At 50.0% G+C, this 26,847-nt stretch overlaps 1 protein-coding gene across 1 annotated transcript in view; it reads left to right on the top strand.

Annotated features, from left to right (window-relative positions):
* Window positions 1–26,847, top strand: part of COL26A1 (collagen type XXVI alpha 1 chain) — a 195,626-nt gene that overhangs the window by 69,635 nt on the left and 99,144 nt on the right. Inside the window, 1 exon segment of the mRNA XM_073012720.1 lies at window positions 19,514–19,611. Coding sequence (XP_072868821.1) covers window positions 19,514–19,611 — 98 coding nt within the window.

Genomic DNA, 26,847 nt, shown 5'->3' with positions numbered 1-26,847 from the left:
GGGCTGTCTCATTGGCTGCTATGTTCCCAATACCTGGCTTGCAGGAGATGAAGCAGCATTACTGAATTGATGATTAGGTTAGGAGGATGAAATCAGATCAGAGATGTCAGAGAACTTTGGGTTTTGTTTTAGATGGAGTCTCACTCTGTCACCCAGGCTGGAGTGCAGTGGCGCGATCTCGGCTCACTGCAACCTCTGTCTCCCAGGTTCAAGTGATCCTCCCACCTCAGTCTCCCAAATAGCTGGGTCTACAGTGTGCATCACCACACCTGGCTAATTTTGTTTTAGTGGATATGGGGTTTCACCATGTTGGCCAGGCTGATCTTGAACTCCTGACCTCAAATGATAGGCTTCCCTCGGCCTCAAGTGCTGAGATTACAGGCATGAGCCATTGTGCCTGGCCCCCAGTCTTCTTAGCGTAATTTTTTTTTTTTTTTAAGATGGAGTCTCGCTCCGTTGCCCAGGCTGGAGTGCAGTGGTACAATCTCAGCTCACTGCAACCTCTGCCTCCCGGGTTCAAGTGATTGCCCTACCCCAGCCTCCTGAGTAGCTGGGATTACAGGCATGCACCACCACGCCTGGCTAATTTTGTATTTTTAGTAGAGACGGCGTTTCTCCATGTTGGTCAGGCTGGGCTCCAACTCCTGACCTCAGGTGATCCACCCGCCTCGGCCTCCCAAAATGCTGGGATTACAGGTGTAAGCCACCATGTCCAGCCAAGAAGTGCGTTCTTTTATTATGATTAAGAATGCTGCTGGGCCAGACATGGTGACTTATGCCTATAATCCCAATACTTTGGGAGGCTGAGGTGGGTGGATTGCTTAAGGCCAGGAGTTCGAGACCAGTCTGGCCAACACAGTGAAACCCCGTTTCCACTAAAAGCAGAAAAAAATTAGCTGGGCATGGTGGTGGCCGCTTGTAATCTCAGCTACTCAGGAGACCGAGATGGGAGGATTGCTTGAGCCCATGAGGTGGAGGTTGCAGTGAACCAATATCATACCACTGCATTCCAGCCTGAGCGACCAGAGCCAGACCCTGTATCAAAAAATAAATAAATAAAGTCCTGAGACTGGAGGTGACCTTGGAGATGAATAAATGGAGAATGGATACTGGTCTCAGAAGAGTCCTGTGCACCCCAACCTTACAGGTGGGGCTTAGGTGGAGAGGCAGGTGTCCTCCTGGTATCCTGGGAGGTGTTTCCAGAGGGAGGGTGGAACGGAGAATACACTGTCCCAGCTGCTTCTGAGAAACCCCATAGGGTGAGGGAAGAGGAGTAATCATCGGGTTTGGGGTCACTGGAGACCCTGGCAAGTGCAGTTTTTGGGGGAGTGATGCTTATAAACCACTGAGAATGATCCTCAGAAAGGGGGGACAGGCTGGGGCAGGCGGAGAAAGGACAGCTGCAGACACCAGTGCTGGAGAAGCCGAGCGGGGTGGCTCAGAGAAAGAGGGGGGCCCTGTCAGAGCAGCAACAAGAGGGAAGGCCACAGCAGGGGTGCCCACGCAGGGGGATCCACAGAACACTGAAAGTCTTTGATTTCCAGGCTGACTCTTCCTACCAACCTGGGAGTGCCTTGAAGGCAGGATGCTCTGTCCTCATCTCATTATTCCCAGGACTTTACTACATGGGCCAGCACACTGAGGTGCTTAACAGTGTTTATTAAATGAATCCATTCATCTTCTTGTGAGATGAAAGCAAAATAGGTATCTATAATACAACCATCTTATTTGTGGATTTTCCCATCTGGTGAATGGGACAATCCACTTCCCTTCCCTCCCTTCCCCTGCCACCCTCTCTCTCTCTCTCTTTTTTTTCCCCCCCTCTCTCTTTCTCTCTCTTCTTTCTTTCTTTCTCTTTCTTTCTTTTTCTCCTTCTCTTTCTCTCCTTCCTTCCTTCCTTCCTTTCTTTCTCTCTCTCTCTTTCTTTCTTTCTTCTTTCTCTTTCTCCTCTCTTTCTCTCCTTCCTTCCTTTCTCTTTCTCTCTCTTTCTTTCTTTCTTTCTTTCTTTCTTTCTTTCTTTCTTTCTTTCTTTCTTTCTTTCTCTTTCTTTCTTTCTTTCTTTCTTTCTTTCTTTCTTTCTTTCTTTCTTTCTCTCTCTCTCTCTCCTTCCTTCCTTCCTTCCTTCCTTTCTTTCTTTCTTTCTTTCTTTCTTTCTTTCTTTCTTTCTTTCTTTCTTTCTTTCTTTCTTCTCTCTCTCTCTCTCTCTCTCTCTCTCTCTCTTCTCTCTCTTTCTCTCTTTCTCTCTTCTCTCTCTTCTCTCTCTTTCTCTCTTTCTCTCTTTCTCTCTTTCTCTCTTTCTCTCTTTCTTTCTTTCTTTCTTTCTTTCTTTCTTCTTTCTTTCTTTCTTTCTTTCTTTCTTTCTCTTTCCTCTCTCTCCCCTCCCTCCCTCCCTCCCTCCCTTCCTTCCTTCCTTCTCTTTCTCTGTCTCTCTCCACCCCACCTCTCTCTTTTTTTCCCTTCCTCCCTCCCTCCTCCCTCCTATCCTCTCTCTCTCTCTCTCTCTCTCTTTTTTTGTAGAGACAGGGTCTTGCTCTATCACCCAGACTGGAGTGCAATGGCACAATCATGGCTCACTGCAGCCTCCAACTCCTGGTCTCCAGCGGTCCTCCCACCTCAGCCTCTCAAGTAGCTGGGACTACAAGCACATGCCACCAGGCTTGGTTAATTTCTTTTTGTTCTTATTTTTTTGTGGAGACAGGGTCTCACTATGTTGCCCAGGCTGGTCTTGAACTCCTGAACTCAAGTGATCTTCCTGCCTCTATCTCCCAAAGTGTTGGGATTACAAGCATGAGCCACTGCGCCTGGCCTGATTTTTCTTTTAAAAATAATGTTGGAATGTTGTAGTGTGTGTGTGTGTTGGTGAGGAGAGGAGGTGGTACTTAAAACTAATTCTCACTAGTGAGCATGGGGACAGGGCGCGAGGCAGGGTGCCCAGTTGGTCAACAGCATGATGTGGACGAGAATGCAGGCACCTGCCTGCTCTGGTTGGGCGTACTGGGGACAGTGACCTTGCCTGGGGCTTTGCAGGTCATTTGTTCATCTGTTCGATTGTTCATCTAATGTTGTCTGAGCAGTAAAGGGCCAGGCACTAGTGTGTAGAGAGAACATGATTCTCTCCTCGTGTGTACAGGGTTGGCATGGGGAGGACATGTTCATGAAAGACTCACAGCATTGGAGGGAGACCTGGTCCGTGGGTTTCCCTTGGGAGTGACATTTAGCAGAGACCTGGGGGACTAGGAGATTTCACTAGGGGAAGAGATCCTGGTAGAGAAGAATGGGCTCTGTTCGGGGCCCAGCACGGTGGCTCATGCCTGTAATCCCAGCACTTTGGGAGACTGAGGCAGGCAGATCACCTGAGGTCAGGAGTTGGAGACCAGCCTGGCCAACATAGTGAAACCCCATCTCTACTAAAAATACAGAAATTATCCAGGTGTGATGGCGATTGCTCGTAGTACTCAGGAGGCTGAGAGAGAAGACTCGCTCAAACCTGGGAGGCAGAGGTTGCAGTAAGCTGAGATCGCACCACTGCACTCCAGCCTGGGTGACAGCGAGACCCCATCTCAAAAAAAAAGAAAAAAAAAAGAAGACAGCTGTTCAGGCCATGCAGTCGGCCCTGGAGGAAGCCCCTGGCTGGAGGCAGACACCTTGGGCCAATGCCCTCCCTGCTGGCTGGGAGACTGGACTGGACTGGGTGACTTTACTGAGAGGGTCGGGGACTCAAAGGCAGATAGCACAAGCCGTGCCTCCCTCCTCTGTGCCTCAATTTCCCATCCTGGGAAAGAGAACCTACCTCCCCCGACCCGCCTTCCTCTGGAGTGGGTCACAGCCCCGGCTGGGCTCTGTTCATTGCAGTGGGGAGGTTGGGCGTCACGGACATTGAGCATCACTGACACCGCCCTGGTACCCTCCTAAGCCCCTCGGTTGGCTGCTGGCTGGGACGGGCTGGGGCTCTGGGGCCTGATAGACTTAAAAGGACGAGTCCCAGGGACTCGGGGGGTTAAGTTTTCTTCGGTCGGGCTTCCCCTGCCCTTGGCTGTCTCCCCGGCCCCTCAGAGTCCTTTGATGGCATTAGAGCCAACCTTTTCCAGATGTGCTGAGCAGAGGGGTTTGCCGGAACTCTCCGGGGCTTCGTCTGCCTCCTTCATTCCCCTCTGCCAGACAGCCCCCTGCCCGCCGGCCTCCCCCCTCTGGTTGGGTCGCCTGCTGTTCAGGACGGATGCCCGCAAGGCAACACAAAGTCCTGGATTGAAGTGCTTTCTTAAAACATGCTCTTTCTTCCCTGCCTCTCCTCCTTAGCGGGACTGTTTGGGTTGAGAAGCTCACCACGGCTGCCCACCCCAAGCAGTGGGGGCCTGTCTGGGCTGCATCCACTGCCCGTGCCCCCACACCACCCCCAGGTGGACTGTGACCCTGGGCCAGAGGGTGAGGTGAGGCGTGGCAGAAGACCCTGCCCACTGGGCCCACTGTCCATTCCGTCTGGCACTCGGAAACGCCTAGCTTGGATTCTGGGGAGGCTGGAGGCCTCAGAACTGCAGTGGGAAGCCCCTTTCCCCTCCCCGATGGCCTGCGGCGATTAATCAAGAGATTAATAATCCCCTGCCTCCCACTCGGAAACCCCCACTCTCGTTTCCTGTTGAGTCTCCAGCCTGACTCCGAACCTCCCTGTCTGTTTCTCCTCCTAGGGGTTCCCAGTGAGGAAGTGGAGGCCAGGGGAGGAGTTGGGAGTGGGCAGACATGGAGGCTGAGAAGGGGTACCTGTCCAGTGAGGGAGGGGGCACCTGGCTCCCCCAGGCAAGATTCTGGGCTGGCAGAGTCGTTCTGAGCAAGTGATCCCTGGATGGTGTCATGTCCCCCCTGTACCCGAGGCGGGACCTCGTGACGCTTTTGAGCACATCCACTTTGGAGACCAGACAGCCAAGACCTCTGCTTACTCACCTCCAGTGATGGGGACCTCATTTCTTTGGGGAGCCCTCCCCTACAGCTTTTTTTTTTTTTTTTTTTGAGACAGAGTCTCACTCTGTCCCCCAGGCTGGAGTGCAGTGGCACAATCTCTGCTCACTGCAACCTCCACCTCCTGCGTTCAAGTGATTCTCCTGCCTCAGCCTCCTGAGTAGCTGGGATTACAGGTGTGCACCACCACGCCAGGCTAATTTTTGTATTTTCAGTAGAGACGGTTTCACCATGTTGGCCAGGCTGGTCTCGAATTCCTGACCTCAGGTGATCCGCCCGCCTCGACCTCCCAAAGTGCTGGGATTACAGGCTTGAGCCATCCCCAGACTGAGACTGCATCCAGGCACCCTGTTCCTTGAATGCTTCGTTCTTTCCACCAATCTTCATTGGGTGCAGATGATGTGCCTAGCCCTAAGATAGGCAGGCAGTGCAGCCAGTGGCTCTGTGGAGGAGAGGGATGTCAGACAAATAATTGCATAGATGGGTGTATAATCATAAGTGCTAAGAAGAGAAGTCTGTGTTCTTTGAGGGTGTAGATTGAAGGGGCCCAGCTTGCTGTAGGGTGGAAGGGCCTGAGTGTGGGCTAGTCAGGGTGGGCTTCTAAGAGGAGGCAGCACTTTCACTAAGCTCTGGGAGGCTGCATGTCTTGGGCAGAGACAGAGCACATGCATAATGGACAGTGAAGTTCTGAATGGGGGCGGAGTCCTGAATGGGGGTGGAGTTCTGAATGGGGGTGGAGTTTCTGAATGGGGCGGAGTTTCTGAATGGGGCGGAGTTTCTGAATGGGGTGGAGTTCTGAATGGGGGTGGAGTTCTGAATGGGGGTAGAGTTTCTGGATGGGGGTGGAGTTCTGGATGGGGGTGGAGTTCTGAATGGGGGTGGAGTTCTGAAGGGGGGTGGAATTCCAAATGGGGGCGGAGTTCTGAATGGGGGCGGGGAGGAGTGGGTGGCCAAGGAGAGGAGGAGAAATGGCCAAGGTGGACAGTAGCCAGATGGCAGAAGTCCACAAGGTTAAGCTTAGGATTTGGGTATTGTCTTAAGATTTTTTTCTTTTAAGAGACAGGGCCTCACTGTGTTGCCCAGGCTGGAATGCAGTGGTGCATTCACAGCTCACTGCAGCCTCAAACTCCTACACTCAAGTGATCCTCCTGGCTTAGCCTTCTAAATAGCAGGAACTACAGGCACGTGCCACTACATCCCACTAATTTTCTTCCTTTTATTTTTATTTTTTCCTGAGAGAGGGTCTGGCTATGTTTCTCAGGTTGGTCTAAAACTCCTGGACTCAAGCAATCTTCCCACCTCAGCCTTCCAAGTACATGGGGACTACAGGCATGCACCACTATGCCTGGCTAATTTATAAATTTTTGGTAGAAATGGGTGTCTTGCTATGTTGCTCAGGTTGGTCTTGAACTCCTGGCTTCAGGTGATCCTCCTGCCTTGACCTCCCAAAGTGTTGGGATTACAGGCATGAGCCACCATGCCTGGCCTTGTCCTAAAATTGAAGAAAAGCTAGGAGGGGTTCAAGGAGATTCCTGCTTTAAAAACATCACTTGGGGCCAGGTGCGGTGGCTTACGCCTGTAATCCCAGCACTTTGAGAGGCTGAGGCAGGGGGATCACATGAGGTCAGGAGTTCAAGATCAGCCTGACCAACATGGAGAAACCTCGTCTCTACTAAAAATACGAAATTAGCCAGGTGTGGTGGTGCATGCTTGTGAACCTAGCTACTCCGGAGGCTGAGGCAGGAGAATCTCTTGAACCCAGGAGGTGGAGGTTGCAGTGAGCCAAGATCGTGCCACTGCACTCCAGCCTGGGCGACAGGGCGAGACTCTGTCTGAAAAAAAAAAAAAAAAGAGGTGGGGAACCTGGTATGCTGGAGATTTGTGAGAAGACCAGTGTGGCTGGAAAACAAAGTCACCTGGGAGGCCAGGGAGGACACCAGATCAAAGCAGGCAGAGCCCGTGGGCCATACAGTGGACTTGGTGACCACTGGAAGTCTGGGATGGATGGGGCCCCTCCACCTTGGGGAGAATCCAGGCATCAGAGGCCAATCTTGTTTTTGCCTCCAAAATCTAAGAGTTGTTAAAGTCTTAGGGGTAGGAGGGACCCGCCCCCCCGACCCAGGACTGTGTGGCACCTGGCCGGGACCTTGTTATTGGCCCTTAATGTTCCCACCAAGTAGCAAAGTTGACACTACCGTGCAGCTGGTGACTCTGCAGGTAGCCTTGAGGAAGTTGAGTCCCCTCTTGGAGCCTGGTGTCCTCAACTGAGTGTGGCCTCAAGGCTGTCAGAGGTTAAATAAAATATGTACACCCCGTTTTTGAGGGAAGGCAGTCCCCAAACTGGATCTGCATTTTAGAAAGTTTGCCTAGGCCAGTCGCAGTGGCTCACGCCTGTAATCCCTGCACTTCGGGAGGCCAAAGTGGGCAGATCACCTGAGGTCGGGAGTTCAAGACCAGCCTGGCCAACATGGTGAAACCTCATTTCTACTAAAAATACAAAAATTAACCAAGTGTGGTGGTGCGTGCCTGTAATCCCAGCTACTTGGGAGGCTGAGGCAGGAGAATCGCTTGACCCCTGGAGGTGAAGGCTGCAGGGAGCCGAGATCGCATCACTGCACTCCAGTTAGGGCAACAGGCAAGACTCTGTCTCAAAACAAAAAGAAAAGCAACAAAAAAAGAAAGTTTGCCCAACTGGATCCTAGCGGCAGGGGCTGGCAATTCTTAGGGACAGGAGACCAGGCTCCCTCAGGTTTTTCCCCAAGACTGGGAAGAAGGGCCACAAATGTGGAACCTGTCTTGGGCATTCAAGTGAGACCTAGGGGGGCTACAAAGCTGAGTCTTGGCCCGTTGGGATGGTGACACAGTGCCACCTACTGGTGTGCCCCGCGCCTGGACTTGGCAGCCATCGGGTTCCGGAGTGGCACGGGCCAAGCCTGTGAAATTCAGAATGAGGGGTCGAAAAAGGCTGTGGCCGGGAGCGGTGGCTCATGCCTGTAATCCCAGCACTTTGGGAGGCCAGTACGGGCAGATCACCTGAGGTCAGGAGTTCGAGGCCAGCCTGGCCAACGTGGTGAAACTCTGTCTCTACTAAAAATACCAAAATTAGCTAAAATTAGGTTAAAAATACAAAATTACTCCTGTAATTCCAGCTACTTGGGAGGCTGAGGCAGGAGAATTGCTGGAACCCAGGAGGCAGAGGTTGCAGTGAGCCTCTATTGCGCCATTGCACTCCAGCCTGGGGAACAGAGGGATACTCTGTCTCAAAAAAAAAAGAAAAGAAAAAGAGCATCTCCAGAGAGATGAGCTCAGTTTCTGAATCAGGGGCCCAACATCAGTCCCTGTGTGTAGATGAGAGGAAAAAGGTTCCCCTGTGCTGAACAAATTAGTGTTACTGGGCTCTGGAACCGATTCTGCCTGGGTTCAAATCCTAGTTCCACCACCTTGACAAAGTTGCTTAATCTCTTTGAGCCTCAGTTTCCTTGTCTGTAAATTGGGAATAATGACATCTCTTGATCTCAGTCAGCTTATGTAAATCACTCAGTACACTGTGAGTCTGCAATTGAAGCTATTATTATATTATATATATATGTGTGTGTGTGTGTGTATATATATATATATATATATTTTTTTTTTTTTTTTTTTTTTGAGGCGGAATCTCGCTCTGTCGCCCAGGCTGGAGTGCAGTGGTGCGATCTCGGCTCACGGCAAGCTCCGCCTCCCGGGTTCACGCCATTCTCCTGCCTCAGCCTCCCGAGTACAGCTGGGACTACAGGCCCCTGCCACCACGACCGGCTAATTTTTTGTATTTTTAGTAGAGATGGGATTTCACTGTGTTAGCCAGGATGGTCTCGATCTCCTGACCTCGTGATCCGCCCACCTCGGCCTCCCAAAGTGCCGGGATTACAAGCGTGAGCCACCACGCCCGGCCTATTTATATATTTTTAAGACAGAGTCTCCCCCTGTCACCCAGACTGGAGTGCAGTGGTGCGATCTCGGCTCACTTCTATCTCCGCCTCCCAGGTTTAAGCAATTCTTGTGCCTCAGCCTCCTGAGTAGCTGGGATTACAGGTGCCCACCACCAGGCCTGGCTATTTTTTTGTGTGTTTTTAGTAGAGACGGGGTTTCACCATGTCAGCCAGGCTGGTCTTGAACTCCTGGCCTCAAATGATCCACCTGCCTCAGCCTCCCAAAGTGTTGGGATTACAGGCATGAGCCACTGCGCCCGGCCTATCATATCTACTTTTATTGTTCTTGTTACCATCTTCATCATTCCAAGCGTAGATTGAAGTGAGAGTGTCTGGTGCATCTGGAGGGCTCCTGCCTGGTGGGTGAGGGCCAGAGGTGGCTGTGTCAGGTGGAGAAGGTCCAGCACACATGGCTCAGCAGCCCAGACTCTCTCCTGATGACAGTGGGGACGGCCGAAGGGTGTGGGTTCGGAGGAATGAGGTCAGGTCTGTATTTTGCAAACCTGACATCCATGCACCCCTCCCACACTCACAGCCTTACACCAGGCATCCTGGCCTCCCCGGTATCCTCACCACACAGATCAGGAAACGGGTTCAGAGAGGTTTAGGTACCTGTGCAATGTTGTATAGTGAATTATGGGCAGAGCCCAAATGCCAAGCTTGCACTCCTGAGCCCAGGGCTCCATTGATCCCATTGCGTGGAGGTTAAGGGAGGGACCTGATTTTTTGGCATCGGCTGTGCTCAGCAGGGTGCAGACAACAGCAGCTTGGTCCTTGCACCTGCTCCAGGCCCTGGGTGGATTCTGTAGTTTTTCTGGTCTCTTGTAGTCAGAAGAGTAATCTCATTTCAGGAATTAATTTTAAAACTGCCATTTTTAATCTAAACAAAAGCTTCTCCTCTGTCCCAGCTGGGCCTGCTTCTGGCTGGCAGATCCGCGGCAGCGAGAGGGTTGTGAGCCCTTTCTTTTTTTCTAGGTCTTTCTTTTTCTTTCTTTCTTTGAGATGGAGTCTCGCTCTGTCTCCCAGGCTGGAGTGCGGTGGCACGATCTTGGCTCACTGCAACCTCCACCTCCCGGGTTCAAGCGATTCTCCTTTCTAGGCCCCTGAGTAGCTGGGATCACAGGCGTGCGCCACCACGCACAGCTAATTTTTGTATTTTTAGTAGAGACTGGGTTTCCCCATATTGGCCAGGCTGGTGGTCTTGAACTCCTGATGTCAAGTGATCCACCTGCCTCAGCTTCCCAAAGTGCTGGGATTACAGGCCGGAGACACCACGCTCCATCTGTCTTTATTTTTCACCTGCAGATACTGATTAGGGGCCCTTGGGATGGGAAAGAAGGGGACCAGGCAGAGGCCGGGACAGACAGTCTTACTCAGTGGATACTGTTGCCTTCTGTTGATATGGCCCCTGAGAGTGACTCCTGTGGATTGCTGGCCCCTTCGTAGGGTGCGTTCTCGGATCTCCCAGGCATGATGCATGCCCAGCCTGGGCACTTCCACGTCGCGGGGATTGGGAGGCCCTGTTCTGGCTGCCTGCTCAGAGCCGTGGCCTCCACCTCTGACTTCCCAGGACCCCCCTTACTACTGGGTCACCCAGTCCCAGATGCCCCTCTTGCAAGTCCTGCTTCCTTTGTAGGGTGCTGGGGTTCCACATGTGGCCGACGTGAAATACACACATATGCTGCAGAGGGGAGCTGGCTACTGCACTCTGCCACCGCGCTCCCCTCCAAGCTAGAGTCAGAGTCCTCCCAGGCTCCTGTGGCCCCCAAACTGGGTAAGGGGTATTGTACTCTCCTTGGGGTTCTCTTGGGGGTAAGGTAGAAAGCAGCTAAATCTCCCCTCTGAGGTGCTGGGGTGAAGGTCAGCACGTTCTTCAAAGAAATCCAGGCTCAGGATATTGCAACCCTGTGCCCCTCCCCACCATGAATTCTTCACTTTTTTTTTTTCCTTTTTTTTTTTTTTTCTTTTTGAGGCACAGTTTCACTCTGTCACCCAGGCTGGGATGCAGTGGCACCATCTTGGCTCACTGCAACCTCTGCCTCCCAGGTTCAAGAAATTCTACTGCCTCAGCCTCCTGAGTAGCTGGGATTACAGGCGTCTGCCACCACACCTGGCTAATTTTTTTTTCTTTTTTTTGAGATGGAATCTCGCTCTGTTGCCCAGGCTGGAGTGCAGTGGCGCAATCTCGGCTCAGTGCAAGCTCCACCTCCCGGGTTCACGCTATTCTCCTGCCTCAGCCTCCCGAGTAGCTGGGACTACAGGCGCCTGCCACCACGCCCAGCTAATTTTTGTATTTTTAGTAGAGACGGGGTTTCATCTTGTTAGCCAGGATTGTCTCGATCTCCTGTTCTCATGATCCGCCCGTCTCGGCCTCCCAAAGTGTTGGGATTACAGGTGTGAGCCACCACGCCCGGCAATTTTTTTGTACTTTTTAGTAGAGACGGAATTTCACCATGTTGGTCAGGCCAGGCTGGTCTCAAACTCCTGACCTCAAGTGACCCACCTGCCTCGGCCTCCCAAAGTGCAGGGATGACAGGCATGAGCCACCCTGCCTGGCCCACTTTCTTTTACGTAGCCTGGAGGCGGAGATGCTAAGGCTTCGGAACTGGTTTCACCGGGCATGACATTTCGTGCATGGCTGCTGTAGCTCCTCGCTTTGGGGACACTGGGCACCTATGGCATTATCCTCAGCCTTTGGGACCCCTCCTGAAATGGTGCGCGATGAGTCCCGTTTTAGCATCACCCTGTAACACAGCAATGAGGCAGCACGTGAATGTGAGAGTGTGTGTGTGTGCACATGTGCATATCAAGTGTGTTGGGAGCTGGGCACAGTGGCTTATGCCTGTAGTCCCAACACTTTGGGAGGCCGAGGAGGTGGGAGAATCACTTGAACTCAGGAGTTCGAGACCAGACTGGGCAACATAGCAAGAAACGCCTCTATAAAAAATTTTAACAGGACTGGCGCAGTGGCTCACGCTTGTAATCCCCAGCACTTTGGGAGGCCAAGGCGGGTGGATCACCCGAGGTCAGGAGTTCAAGACCAGTTTGGCCAAAATCGCAAGACCCTGTCTCTACTAAAAGTACAAAAAAAAAAAAAAAAAAAAAAAAAAAAAAGCTAGATGTGGTGGCGGGTGCCTGTAATCCCAGCTACTCGGGAGGTTGAGGCAGGAGAATCGCTTGAACCAGGGAGGCAGAGGTTGCAGTGAGCCAAGATCAAGCCATTGCATTCCAGCCTGGGCAACAAGAGTGAAACTCTGTCTCAAAAAAGTAAATAAACAAACAAATAAATAAACAAACAAACAAATAAATAAAAAATAACAAAAAGCTGAAGCACAGTGGCTCACACCTGTAGTCCTAGCACTTTGGGAGGCCGAGGTTGATGGTTTGCTTGAGGTCCCGAGTTCGACGCCAGACTGGCCAATGTAGTGAAACTCTGTCTCAAGTGAAAATACAAAAATTAGCTGGGCATGGTGTTACACCTGTAATCCCCGCTACTCGGGAGGGTGAGGCAGGAGAATCGCTTGAACCCGGGAGGAGGAGGTTGCAGTGAGCTGAGATTGCATGACTGCACTCCAGCCTGGGCAACAGAGTGAGACTCTGTCTCAAAAAAAAAAAAGAAAGAAAAACACTGCACTCCAGCCTGGGTGACAGAGCAAGACCCCAGCTCAAAAAAGAGAGAAAAAAAGTGCGTGGGTAAGTGCATGAGTGTGTGTGTGTGCTTATGTGAGTGTGAACATGTAAGAGTGTATGTGAGTGTGACAGAGTAAGTGAATGTGTGTCGGTGTGTATGTGAGCAAGAAGGCACATATGAGCATTTGAGACAGCGTGCAAGCGTGTGTGTGTGAGTTTAGACAGCGTGTGAGTTATGAATGTAAGCATGTGAGTTACGTGAGTGTGAGCATACATGGGTATGTTGATGAAAAGACTCAAACTCTGTAAAATATTTGATGACATTTATTGTGAGCCAAATATAAGTGGCCACGGCCCATGATATAGCCCCCAGGAGACCCTGAGAACATACCCTTACGGTGACAGGGCCACAATTAGGTTTTATACATTTTAGGGGGACATAAGACATCAATCAATACATGTAAGATATGCAATGGGACAACAGAAAGCTGGAGTTTCCAGGTCATAGGTGGATTCAAAGATTTTTTTTTTTTTTTGAGATGGAGTGTCGCTCTGTCACCCAGGCTGGAGTGCAGTGGTGTGATCTTGGCTCGCTGCAACCTCCGCCTCCCGGATTCAAGCGATTCTCTTGCCTCAGCCTCCTGAGTAGCTGGGATTACAGGCGTGCACCACCACGCCTGGTTAATTTTTGTATTTTTAGTAGAGATGGAGTTTTACCATCTTGGCCAAGCTGATCTCGAACTCCTGACCTCAGGCGATCCGCCTGCCTCAGCCTCCCAAAGTGCTGGGATTGCAGGCGTGAGCCCCCACTCCCAGCCCTGGATTCAAATATTTTCTGATTGGCAACTGGTTAAAAGAGTTTATCTAAATACCCGGAATCAATAGAAAGAGAATGTCTGGGTTAAGACAAGGGATGGTGAGAGGCCGGGCAAGGTGGTTCATGCCTATAGTCTCAGCATTTTGAGAAGCTGACATGGGAGGATCACTTGAGCCCAGGAGTTTAAGAACATCCTGGGCAACATGTCTATACCTTGTCTCTACAAAATACAAAAACAATTAGCCAGGTGTGGTGGTGTGTGTCTGTACTTCCAGCTACTCAGGAGGCTGAGAGGGGAGGATTGCTTGTGCTGGAGGAGGCAGAGGCTGCAGTGAGCCGTGATCTCTCCGTTGCACTCCAGCCTGGGTGACGGTGAGACTCTGTTTCAAAAAATAAAATAATATAAAATAAGAGATTGTGGAGACTGAGGTTCTTATCACGCAAATGCAGCCTCCAGGTAGCAGGCTTCAGAGAGAATAGTGTGTAAATGTTTCTTGTCAGATTTTAAAAGATGTCAGACTATTAGTTGACTCTCTCCTGGATATCAAAAAGGCCTGGAAAAGGGAAAGGGATTCTCTACAGAATGTAGTTTCCCTCCCACCCTCCACCCCCACCACAAGAGATAACTTTGCAGGGCTATTTTGAGATATGGCAAAGAGCCAGGCGCGCTGGCTCACGCCTGTAATCCCAACACTTTGGGAGGCTGAGGCAGATGGATCACCTGACGTCAGGAGTTGAAGACCAGCCTGACCAACATGGCAAAACCCCCTCTCTTACTAAAAAATACAAAAAATTAGCTGGGCATGGTGGTGGGCCCCTGTGATCCCAGCTACTCAGGAGCTGAGGCAAGAGAATCACTTGAACCCCGGAGGCAGAGTTTGCAGCGAGCCAAGATTTGGCCACTACACTCCAGCCTGGGCAACAGAGCAAGACTCTGTCTAAAACCAAAACAAAAGATATGGCATAGAAACATATTTGAGGTCAAAATATTTTGATTTCCTTCCTTACCTGCCATGCGATGTTATGCCAGAGCCTGGTTGGAAAGCCAGCCACGTTATATAGGGTTAAAATAAAACCTGTGTGATGAGGCTTTGTGATTTGAACGGCGTGACTCCCCAGGCTCCTTAGATAGGAATCTGGGCAAGAGAAGAAAACGGTCAGAGTTTAGTCCTCAGATAGGTGAGGGTGTTTAGTGTGTTAGTGTGAGGCTGAGTGTGTGTTTATCCAATCGTGTGAGAAGGTGCGTGTGTGTGTGCATGATTGTGTAAAAGTATGTGGATGTGAGTGTGCCTGAGTGAGTCTGAGGGTGCTGAGCGTGTGTTCTGGTGAGAGTGTGTGTGTGGAAGTGTGCATGAGTGTGTTTGTGTGAGTGTGCAAGCACGAGTGTGTGTGAGTGTGAGAGAGCAAATGAGAGTGTGAATGTGTGAGCGTGTGTGTATGTGTTAGTTTGTGAGAGCTTGCAAGTGAGTTTGTGCAAGCGTGTGAAGGTGCGAGAGTGTGTGAGTGCACGTGTGTGCTCACGTGGGTGTGTATGTGAATGTGTGTGTGCATGTATATGAGTGTGTGTGTATTGTGAAAATAGTGCATTTGTCCTCTTCAGAGTCAGGCTCAACATCCCATCCAGAGTCACTTGTTGTAAGGAGGGGTGACCTTGGCTTTACCGCTCTGCCAGCCCTTTCCAACTCCCCATCCTGCACTGGGTTCCCCAGTTGCTCCCAAAAGCTGGGGGCTTTGCTCTCCAGCTCACAGCTGTGGGCACCTCTCCTGACCATCTCCTACCTCCTTACTACAGACTTCCTGCCCCAGCTGCACACAACTACACCACCCCCCCGATCTCCAGAGGGAAACTGGTTTGCTGGAATGTTTATGAAACACGAGTGTAGGTTTTTGCTTTTAAAAAAAAGAAATGAGCATAACAGGATTTTTCAGATTCAGAGCTGTACTTCTGAAATCCAATTCTCCACTCATGTGTTTTCCTGTCAACAGTGCGTCTCCAAACGTCACGCCTGCTGCTACCAATTAAATCATGATTGTTTCATTCACCGATGAAGTTGCTCCATGTCAGCACATTTAAATTTTGTGAAGTTATGTAGTTTTGTCTTCAGGAGGACATTGTGCAAACTTGATTAAGCGGCAGTTATGACAATGCACGTAAAGTGAATAATAAAACCTGAATGTGTCTCCCTTATGAAATTTGGTCATGCGTTTTATATTCACAATTCTTGGAGTGTGACAAAAAAGCATCCAACTTATGTGTAAGAAAAATTTCAGAACTGTGGGAGCGTGAAACTTTACCACGGGATTCACAGCATTTTGCAAGAATTTTTTTTTTTTTTTAATTCCTGCAAGAGTCCCCCTACTGTATTGCAAGTTTTTTCTTTTTCTTTTCTTTCTTGCTTTCTTTCTTTTTTTTTTTTTTTTAGAGACAGGGTCTTGCTCTGTTGCCCAGGCTAAGTGCAGTGGTTCGATCATGGCTCACTGTAGCCTCAAAACTCCTGGGCTCCAGTGACCCTCCCACCTCAGCCTCCCGAGTAGCTGGGACTACAGGTGTGCACCACTATGCTGGGTTAATTTTTTTATTTTTATTTTTTGTAGAGACAGCATCTTAGTATATTGCCCAGGCTGGTCTCGAACTTCTGACTTCAAGCAATCCTCCTGCCTCGGCCTCCCAAAGTGCTAGGACTACAGGTGTAACCCCCGCTCCTGGCCTTGTATGCCAAGTTTTCTTCATTGACGTGTCTTGCTCTTCTCAGGATGAGGACACAGTTTTATAAATCTATGACCACAATATAGCACAAAGTGGGTGGTCAGTAAACCCACTTTGGGGTTATTGTTGGTGAATCAACCACAAGAAATAATAATTGGGAAAAAGGTCAGAGTAGATGATAGTTGAAAATTTTGCAGGTCCTGCTAATCTTTCCTTCCTTCCTTCCTTCCTTCCTTCCTTCCTTCCTTCCTTCCTTCCTTCCTTCCTTCCTTCCTTCCTTCCTTCCTTTCTTTCTTTTTCTTTTTCTTTCTTCCTTCCTTCCTTCCTTCCTTCCTTCCTTCCTTCCTTCCTTCCTTCCTTCCTTCCTTCCTTCTTCCTTCCTTCCTTCATTCTTTCCTTCCTTCCTTCCTTCCTTTCTCCCTCCCTCCCTCCCTTTCTTTCTTTCTTTCTCTCTTTCCTTCCTTCCTCCTTCCCTCCCTCCCTCCCTCCCTCCTTCCTTCCTGCCTGCCTGCCTGCTTGCCTGCAAAGGTATGATCTCCGCTCACTGCAACCTCCGCCTCCTGGGTTCAAGTGATTCTCCTGCCTCAGCCTCCCAAGTAGCTGGCATTACAGGCATGTGCCACCACACCCGACTAATTTTTGTATTTTTAGTAGAAATGAGGTTTCTCCATGTTGGGCAGGCTGGTCTTGAACTCCCAACGTCAGGTAATCTGCCCACCTTGGCCTCCCAAAGTGCTGGGATTACGTGTGTGAGCCACTGTGCCTGGCCCCTTTTCTTTCTTTATCATCTTGGTCAGTGTTCAGTATTTAGGACACTTTCCCATCACAGGTAGCCACACTTGGAGAGTTGTAGAATGGCAGAGCTAGAGGGGACTTTATTTTTAATTTAATTTAATTTAATTTGTTTTTTTTTTTTTTTGAGATGGAGTCTCACTCTGTTGCCCAGGCTAGAGTGCAGTGGTGTGATCTCGGCTCACTGCAACCTCCGCCTCCCAGGTTCAAGCTGTTCTCCTGCCTCAGCCTCTCAAGTAGCTGGAACTACAGGCACCCGCCACCACACCCGGCTAATTTTTGCATTTTTAGTAGAGACAGGGTTTCACCATCTTGGCCAGGCTGGTCTTGAACTCCTGACCTCAGGTGATTCACCCACCTCAGCCTCCCAAAGGGCTGGGATTATAGGCGTGAGCCACCATGTCTGGCCAGGGACTTTATGTTTATTATTATTTTTTATTTGTATAAATTTATGGGTTACAAGTGCAATTGATATATTGCACAGTGGTGAAGTCAGGGCTTTCAGGATATCCATCACCCAAATAATGTACTGTATTAGGCCGTTCTTGCATTATTATAAAGAAATACCTGAGACTGGGTAATTTATAAAGAAAAGTTTAATTTGGCTCGCAATTCTGCAGGTTTACAAGCATGGTGCCGGCATCTGCTTGACCTCTGGGGAGGTGTCTGGGAGCTTTCCTTCATGGCGGAAGGCGAATTGGGAAAAAGAAAGTAAGGGGGCACCAGGCGTGATGGCTCACGCCTGTTATCCCAGCACTTTGGGAGGCTGAGGTAGGCGGATCATGAGGTCAGGAGATCGAGACCATCCTGGTCAACAAGGTGAAACCCCGTCTGTACTAAAAATACAAAAATTAGCTGGGCATGGTGGCGCGTGCCTGTAAACCCAGCTACTCGAGACGCTGAGGAAGGAGAATTGCTTGAACCAGGGAGGCGGAGGTTGCAGTGAGCCGAGATTGTGCCGATGAATTCCAGCCCGAGGACAGAGCAAGACTCCGTCTCAAAAAAAAAAAAAAAAAAAAAAAGAAGACAGTGATGGGGGAGGCGCCACACAATTTTAAACAACCAGATGTCATGTGAACTGAAAGCCAGAACCCACTTATCACCAAGGGGATGGTGCTAGACCATTCATGAGAGGTCTGTCCCCCTATCTAATCACCTCCCACCAGGCTTCACTTAATGCTGGGAATTACATTTCAACCTGAGATTTGGAGTTTGGACAAATATCCAAACTATATCACGTATATTGCATTCATTACCTACCCACTCCCCGTCTGTGTCTCCATTGTGTATACATTGTTTACCTCCCTCTTAGAGAACATATGGTATTTGTCTTTCTGTCCCTGGGTGGTTCAAGTAACATAACAGCTTCCAGTTCCATCCATGTTTAGATCACAGCTGACACAGAGAGGGATGGTGACTCGTCCAGGGTCACATAGCTGTCACTGCCCAAGGGGTTCACCTTGCCTACTGCTTAGACAGAGCTGATTAATCAACACAGGGGAATTGAAATAGAGAAAGATGGTCGGGCACAGTTGCTCACGCCTATAATCACAGCACTTTGGGAGGCTGAGGTGGGCGGATCACTTGAGGCCAGGAGTTCGAGACCAGCCTCACCAACATGGTGAAACCCTGTCTCTACCAAAAATACAAAAATTAGCCGGGCATGGTGGCACACACCTGTAATCCCAGTTACTCGGGAGGCTGAGGCAGGAGAATCGCTTGAACCCGGGAGGCAGAGGTTGCAGTGAGCCGAGATTGCACCACTGCACTCCAGCCTGGGCAACACAGTGAGACTCTGTCTCAACTAAAAAAAAGAAAAAAAAAAAAAGAGAGAGAGAGAAAGAGTAATTTACGCAGAGCCAGCTGTATGGGGAACTGGAGGTTTTAATCACCTAAATCAGTCTTCTGAGCATTCGAGACGGAATTTTTAAAGACAATTTGGTGGGTAGAGGCTCGGGAGGTGGGGAGTGGTGACTGGTCAGGTTGGAGATGGAATCATAGCGGGCTGAAGTGACGTTTTCTTGTCGTCTTCTGCTCCTGCATGGGGTCGTAGCACTGCTCAAGCCAGATTACAGGTCTGGGTGGTATCAGCTGATCCATCGAGGATAGGGTCTGCAAAATATCTCAAGCACTGACCTTAGGTTTCATAATAGCGATGTTATCCCCAGGAGCAATTTGGGGAGGTTCAGACTCTCGCAGTCATAGGCTGCATGGCCCCCTAAACCATCATTTCTAACCCTGTAGCTAATTTGTTAGTCCTACAAAGGCAGACTTGTCCCCAGGCAAGAAGGGGGTCTTTTTGGGAAAGAGATACTATCAGTTTTGTTTCAGAGTCAAACCATAAACTACATTTCTTCCCAAGATGAGTTCAGCCTACTCCCAGGAATGAACGAGGACAGCCTGAAGGTTAGAAGCAAGATGGAGTTGGTTAAGTCTGATCTCTTTCACTGTCATAACTTCCTCCGTTATGATTTTTGCAAAGGCATTTGCACAGCCAGTGAACACGGACCCCGGCAGTGGTTTCCACGCCATGGGGGCCTCCCGGAGCCCTGGCTGGACAAAATAGCCTGACCCATCTTTGCAGGAGTGGGGTCTGGAGGTGGGTGGGCAGGAGCTTGCGCCCCGCTGACGCTGTCTGTGTGTTAGTTACAGGACTCTGATCAGACCCACCTACAGATTGTCCTACCGCACCGTGACGGCGCTGGAGTGGAGGTGCTGCCCTGGCTTCACCGGGAGCAACTGTGATGAGGGTAAGTCTGCAGTCACTTGGGGTGCAGGGGGCCAGGCGCGGGCCAGGCTGGCGTTTCTCCCTCCTCTGGCTTCCTCCTGCAAGCAGCTCTCCTTTCCTCCATAACTTGAAATCCTTTCCTTTTCCCAATCACCTCTGAAACAAATGTTCTGGATCGGCCTGGCCAAACCAGGGTGAAGCTGCCCGCCCTGCCTGTGGGCACTGAGGCAGGTGCCAGTTTGCATTGGTTGGGTAGTGGAATACAGAAGCCAAAAACAGCACTGGTGCCAGGGAAAGGGATTGGATTTCTAGCCAGTTTCTTCCACTTCTGGCTCCGATGCACCCAGAACCCCTGGGGCGGGCAGAGTTGGATAGCTGGGCTCTGAGCAAATGCGGATGAGGTCCCACCAGCCTTGAGGACAAGGACTTTGTAGACTGAGACGATGAGGCTGACAGGTAGCTGCAGATAGACATTCACCCAGCTGCTTTCTGCCTTTCTGCCCTGCTGGTGTTTAGCCCGGGGGCCGGGGCTCAGCCCGACTCGGGAGCACGAGAGGGTCACACAACAGCACTTAGGTGGGCCAGCAGTGGCGGAAAGAGCAAATGCCCCTTCACTGCTGGCCAGGGATATCGAGTCCCGCCTAATGAACAAGTGTGCAGCCCACCTGGTTCCCCAGCATGGCTGGATAGGTCTGGAGGCTGAGGCTCAGGGGTCAGATTATTTTTTTTTCTTTTTTTTTTTTTTGAGACAAGATCTTACTCTGTTGCCCAGGCTGGAGTGCAGTGACGTGATCATGGCTCACTGCAGCCTCAAACTCCTGGGCTCAATCCATCCTCCCACTTCAGCCTCTCGTGCAGCTGGGAGTGTAGGTGTGCACCACCATATCTAGCTATTTTTTTGTATGATTTTTAGAGACGGGTCTTGCAGTGTTGCTCAGGCTGGTCTCGAACTCCTTGGCTCAAGCGATCCTCCCGCCTCAGCTCCCAAAGTGCTGGGATTACTGGCGTGAACCACCCCTGAACCACCCCACCTGGCCAGAGGGGTCAGTTTTGTATTTGGAAACAGTAGCTGTCTCCCACCTTCGCTTTCTCACAATATTCTTCTCTGTCATCTTGTTACTTATTGATTTGACTGCAGTATTTATATGCTTTGAGTGGAAACTGCCTAAAGAGCTCTTTGGGTTACAAAGAATAACGCAATTGACAGAAATAGCAAGACTCCGACAATTGCTTCAGGGGGCCTCTGGCCCAGAGCAGAGCTGAAGGAAAAAGGCCAGGATGCCACAGAGTCCGACAGGTGCCTCTTGTCGTGGTTGATGAGGTGCCTGATGCTGGCGGGGGAGGCTGGCCTATCCTTGTTGGAGGTTCCGGGGCTGACTTGGACCCTTCTTCAGAGAGAAGCTGGAAGGACCTCCAAGGTGAGGGGATGCCAGGTTTCCAGGCAGTGGGCCGGCCCTGGTATAATGCCATGGTGTCGAACGACCACAGCTCACAGGTCCCTCATGGTGGCCTGAGCCCTTCAATGCCAGGACTTGGACCTGCCATTTTGGTCAGCGCCGTGGCTGTGGACGCAGCCATCAGGTACCCCCAAGAGGACAGAGCAGGCCTGCCATCTGGATCCTGCCAGGGGCCAAGATGCGAGTGTTCCCAGGGAAGTGATTGGTTTACTCTTATGTAAGTACCTGAGCCTGTTTCAGTGATCAATAAAATCAGCAATGTTAGCTGGGAATGGTGGCTCATGACTGTAATCCCAGTGCTTCAGGAGGCTGAAGCCAGACGATTGCTTGAGCCCAGGAGTTTGAGACCAGGCTGGGCAACATGCTGAAACCCTGTCTCTACTAAAATATACAAAAATTAGCCAGGTGGGGTGGCATGTGCCTATAGTCCCAGGTACTCAGGAGGCTGAGGTAAGAGGATCACTTGAGCCCAGGAGGGTGAGGATGCAGTGAGCCGAGATCAAGCCACTGCACTTCAACCTGGGCAACAGAGCAAGACCCTGTCTCAAAAAAAAAAAAAAAAAAAAAAATCAGCTATGTTGGAAAGCTCATCTGAGCCAGAGATTTTACTGTGGCTTGGTCACATAGACCATGGCAGCTTGCAGTGAGGTACTGGATGTGCTTCTCTCTAGGCTGACCATCCAGACCTTGCTTCCAGAAGCCTCTCAGCATTAGGAAGGCTTTAGCGGCTGGGCTCAGTGGCTCATACCTGTAATCCCAACACTTTGGGAGGCCAAGGTGGGCGGATCACTTGAGGTCAGGAGTTCGACACAAGCCTGGCCAACATGGTGAAACTCTGTCTCTACCAAAAATAAAAAAATTAGCTGGGCGTGGTGGCGGGCGCCTATAATCCCAGCTACTTGGGAGGCTGAGGCACGAGAATTGCTTGAACCTGGGAGGCAGAGGTTGCAATGAACCAAGATCGTGCTGTTGCACTCCAGCCTGAGTGACAAAGTGAGACTCCGACTCAAAAAGAAAAACAAAAAAAGACTTCAGGGCCCTTCTCTCAGCTCTCAGCTCCCAGAGGCCCTAAACTTTCCTGTCACTGCCCTAGCAATCCCTGGAGACCACTGTAGAGCTTGAACACATACATTTTTCATCTCTCGTAGTCTCTTTATTGAAAAATGAATGCTATTGGCCAGGCACTCAAGCCTGTAATCCCAGCACTTTGGGAGGCCGAGACGGGCAGATCACGAGGTCAGGAGATCGAGACCATCCTGGCTAATCCGGTGAAACCCCGTCTCTACTAAAAAAATACAAAAAACTAGCCGGGCGAGGAGGCAGGCACCTATAGTCCCAGCTACTCGGGAGGCTGAGGCAGGAGAATGGCATAAACCCGGGAGGCGGAGCTTGCAATGAGCTGAGATCCGGCCACTGCACTCCAGCCTGGGCGACAGAGTGAGACTCCGTCTCAAAAAAAAAAAAAAAAAAAAAAAAAAAGAAAAATGAATGCTATTAAATGAAGTGTAAGTCTCAAAATGCTTAAGTGCTTTGGGAGGCCAAGGCAGGCAGATCACCTGAGGTCAGGAGTTCAAGACCAGCCTGGCCAACATGGTGAAACTCCGTCTTTACTAAAAACAGAAAAATTAGCCGGGCGTGGTGGTACGTGCCTGTAATCCCAGCTACTCGGGAGGCTGAGGCAGGAGGATCGCTTGAACCCGGGAGGCAGAAGTTGCAGTGAGCCGAGATTGTGCCACTTCTTTCCAGCCTGGGCAATAGAGTGAGACTCTGTCTCAAAAGGAAAAAAAAAAAAATGCTTAAGTGGTCATTCTCATGCAAGTACATAGTGAGCACTGTTTGATTTATGGGTTTTATCGAACTCATTTAATGAGGGAACTGACAGAATAACAAAGCTGGTTTAAAAGAGGATGAGAGCTGGGACACAGTGTAATTCCAGTGCTATGGGAGGCTGAGGCCGGAGGATCACTTGAGGCTAGGAGTTTGAGACCTGCCTGAGAAACATAGCGAGACCCCATCTCTACAAAAAAAGATAAATTAGCCAGGTGTGATGTCACATGCCTGTAGTCTCAGCTACTCAGGAGGCTGAGGGGGAAGGATCCCCTGAGCCTAGGAGGTCGAGGCTATAGTGAGCTATGATTGTGCTGCTGCACTCTAGCCTGGGTGATAGAGTGAGACCCTGTGTCTAAACAAACGAGCAAAAGAGGATTAGAGAAACTGATATGTGTGTGTATAGACACATGCATGTATTTGTAGATTGGGGGTCTCCAAGACCACCCTTAGGTTTGGCACCTTGCTAGAAGAACTCAGAGAATGTATTAAAAACTATTATGCTCATGGTCATGGTTTATTACAGCAGAAAGATAGAGCTTAGGCCAGGCACGGTGACTCACGCCTGTAATCCCAGCACTTTGGGAGGCCGAGGTGGGAGGATCACTTGAGGCCAGGAGTTCGAGACCAGCCTGGCCAACATGATCAAACTCTGACTCTACCAAAAACATGAAAATTAGCTGGGCATGGTGGTGGGCGCCTGTAATCCCAGCTACTTGGGAGGCTGAGGCAGGAGAATCGCTTGAACCCAGGAGGCAGAGGTTGCAGTGAACTGAGATTGTGCCATTGTACTCCAGCCTGGGCGACAGAGTGAAACTCAGTCTCAAAAAAAAGATAGAGATTAAAATGAGCCAGGGAAGAGACACGTGGGGCAGGCAGGGCCCAGGAGAGTTTCATGTATGGAACCTCTAGTTGTCCCCTCCCAATGGAGTTGTGGACAGTGGTACTTTCCCGGGAATGACATGTGTCAGTGTATACAAAGTATTGCCACCCAGGGAACCTCATCTGAACCAGAGATTTTACTGTCTTGGTCATATGGACTATGGCCAGCCTGCATGGCTGACTCAGATTCTAGCCCCTCTGGAAGTTGAGCTGGTACCAGGTGGTGCAAGGATGTCCTCATCAATGACATTGTTAGCACAAACCATCCAATGTGGCCTGAGTTAGCACAGACCATGTGGCATGGTCGAAGGTCCCCAAGTAGACAGACACTGTGACCAAGCTAGACATTCTGAGGGCTTCCAAATACCTCAATCAAGTGATCTGCCCGCCCCAGCTCCCAAAGTGTTGGTATTATAGGCGTAAACCACTGTGCCCCCGGTCTAAAATATAGTATTATAATTTTAATGGGGGTGGGGGGGCAGACGTGGTGGCTCATGTTTGTAATCCCATCACTTTGGGAGGCCAAGGCAGTGGATCACTTGAGGTCAGGAGTTTGAGACCAACTTGGCCAACATGGCAAAACCCTATCTCTACTAAAAATAGAAAAACTAGTTGGGCGTGGTGGCGGCGCCTGTAGTCCCAGCTACTCAGGAGGCTGAGGCAGGAGAATCACTTGAACCCGGGAGGCAGAGGTTGCAGTGAGCTGAGACAGTGCCACTGCACTCCAGCCTGGGAGATAGAGCGAGACCCTGTCTCAAAAAGGAAAAGAAATTTTATGAGACCACTCGTATATGCAGTCTGTCGTTGACTGAAATGTCATTATGTGGCGTGTGACTGTAGTCACCAGAAACATCTGGAGTTCTTGGACTGATTACGATGAGTTCCAGCACCTCTCAAGATGCTCTCAGCCTCAGAGTCTCTGCCAGCCCCTCCCTGGTGGAGAAAGCTTCTGGGCTTCAAGCACCGTGCTCAGGATGCATGCCCCCTTCTGCAAGTTTTAGGGTTAAGTGACCCTTCCAGCTGTGTGCCTGAAGGTCCTGGATATCTTTGGATGGGGGAATTGGCAGTTGAAGAATTCCTGGGAGTCTGAGCCTGGGCTGAGTTTGGGATCGGCTCCTGAAAACCCTTGTAAAGATTTTACATTCCCGAATATAAACCAATAAAGACAGCAGGCAAAATCAAGGCCATGCCCGTGACTTTGGGCACATTCCGAAGATGGTTGTGGTGAGTCCTGCACCATTAATTCCCTTTTGCTTCTCATTCCTGCCTCTCTGGAAACAAGCAGGTCCACGAGATGCAGTTCAGTGGGTTTTGCTGTGGTTCAGTGGGGTTTCCCTCCCTAGATGCCCCAGGAGTGCAGGTCTAAGGTTTGGAAATACTTTCCTTTCTACATATGTCTATACAGGGTCCATCTTAATGATCTGCAGATTTCATATCTGTGAATTCCCCTCATCGCTGAAATTGATGGGTAACCCCCAAATCAATAACTTGCAGTGATCATTCATGGACATGGGACACAGTAGCAAAAACTTTGAGTCACTAGACATGCATGTTTCATACTGAGGTCAAACCAGGTGACACCCTGGCTCCTTGCTTTAGCTCTCAAACCGCAAACAAGTATCCTGTTATTTTCCTTTCTTTTCTTTTTTTTTTTCTTTTTGATACAGAATCTCTCTCTGCTGCTCAGGCTGGAGTGCAATGGCACGATCTCGGCTCACTGCAATCTCCCAGGTTCAAGTGATTCTCCTGCCTCAGCCTCCCACGTAGCTGGGATTACAGGTGCCCGCCACCACACCCAGCTAATTTTTGTATTTTAGTAGAGACAGGGTTTCACTATGTTGGTCAGGCTGGTCTCGAACTCCTGACCTCAGGTGATCCACCCACATCGGCCTCCCAAAGTGCTGGGATTACAGGCATGAGCCACTGCACCTGGCTAAGTGTCCTTTTCAAGGTCTGTTTAGTACCACAGTTTTTGCATCTTTCTGCCTTTTTGGGGGTGGTTTTGTTGTTTAGAATGTCCCCCAGTCATAGCGCTGAAGTGCTGTCTGACGTCCCTAAGGGCAAAGAGTCTGTGATGTTCCTTGCGGAGAAAATATGTGTGTTAGATAAGCCTCATTCAGGCATGAGTTATAGTGCTGTTGGCTGGGAGTTCAATGTTAATGAATTTATAGTCAATATGTTAAAAGGTGCCTTTAAGCAGAAACACACATAAGACAAGGTTATGTATTAACAGGTTGACTATCATGAAACCAGAGGCTCCGAGGACCCTAACCCTGTATTTCTCGTATGAGCAATGGTTCAGTATTCACTAATATAGTGTAAATGGTGATTTCATAGAGCGTAACTACAGTGAATGGCCAGCATCAATTGTGTCTATGGATCTATATCTAACTAAATATCTAAACAAAAAATTTTTCTTTATCTTTCTTTTCTTTTTTTTTGAGATAGAGTTCTGCTCTGTCACCCAGGCTGGAGTGCAGTGGTGCCATCACTGCTCACTGCAACCTCCACCTCCCAGGCCCAAGTGATCCTCCCACCTCAGCCTCCCGAGTAGCTGGGACTATGGGCATGAACCACCACACCTGGCTAATTTTTGTAAATCTTTGTAGAGACGGGGTTTCACCATGTTGTCCAGGCTGGTCTCAAACTCCTGGGCTCAAACAATCTGCCCGCCTAGACCTCCCAAAGTGCTGGGATTACAGGCATGAGCCACCGTGCTCAGCCTAGTTTTTTCTTATTATAAAAGTACGTACATGTTTAGTGTAGAAAACATGGAACTACGCAGTATTACACCTCTCACTTCAGTGAGAAGCCTTCAGATCTTGCTCTGTGCTTACATGTTAATTGCACTGTACATGCTGTTTGGTAAGTTTCTTTTCTTTTTTGAGACGGAGTTTCACCTTGTAGCCCAGGCTGGAGTGCAATGGCACAATCTCAGCTCTCCTGCCTCAGCCTTCCAAGTAGATGGGATTACAGGTGTGTGCCACCACATCCAGCGAATTTATTATTTTTTAATTTTTTTGAGATGGAGCCTAGCTCTGTCACCTAGGGTGGAGTGCAGTGGTGTGATCTCAGCTCACTGCAACCTCCAC

This window comes from Chlorocebus sabaeus, chromosome 28 (genome assembly GCF_047675955.1).
Source record: "Chlorocebus sabaeus isolate Y175 chromosome 28, mChlSab1.0.hap1, whole genome shotgun sequence".
NCBI classification, from domain to species: domain Eukaryota; kingdom Metazoa; phylum Chordata; class Mammalia; order Primates; family Cercopithecidae; genus Chlorocebus; species Chlorocebus sabaeus.
Note: the sequence above shows the minus strand (reverse complement) of the source record. Positions and strands in the feature narration are given on the sequence as shown.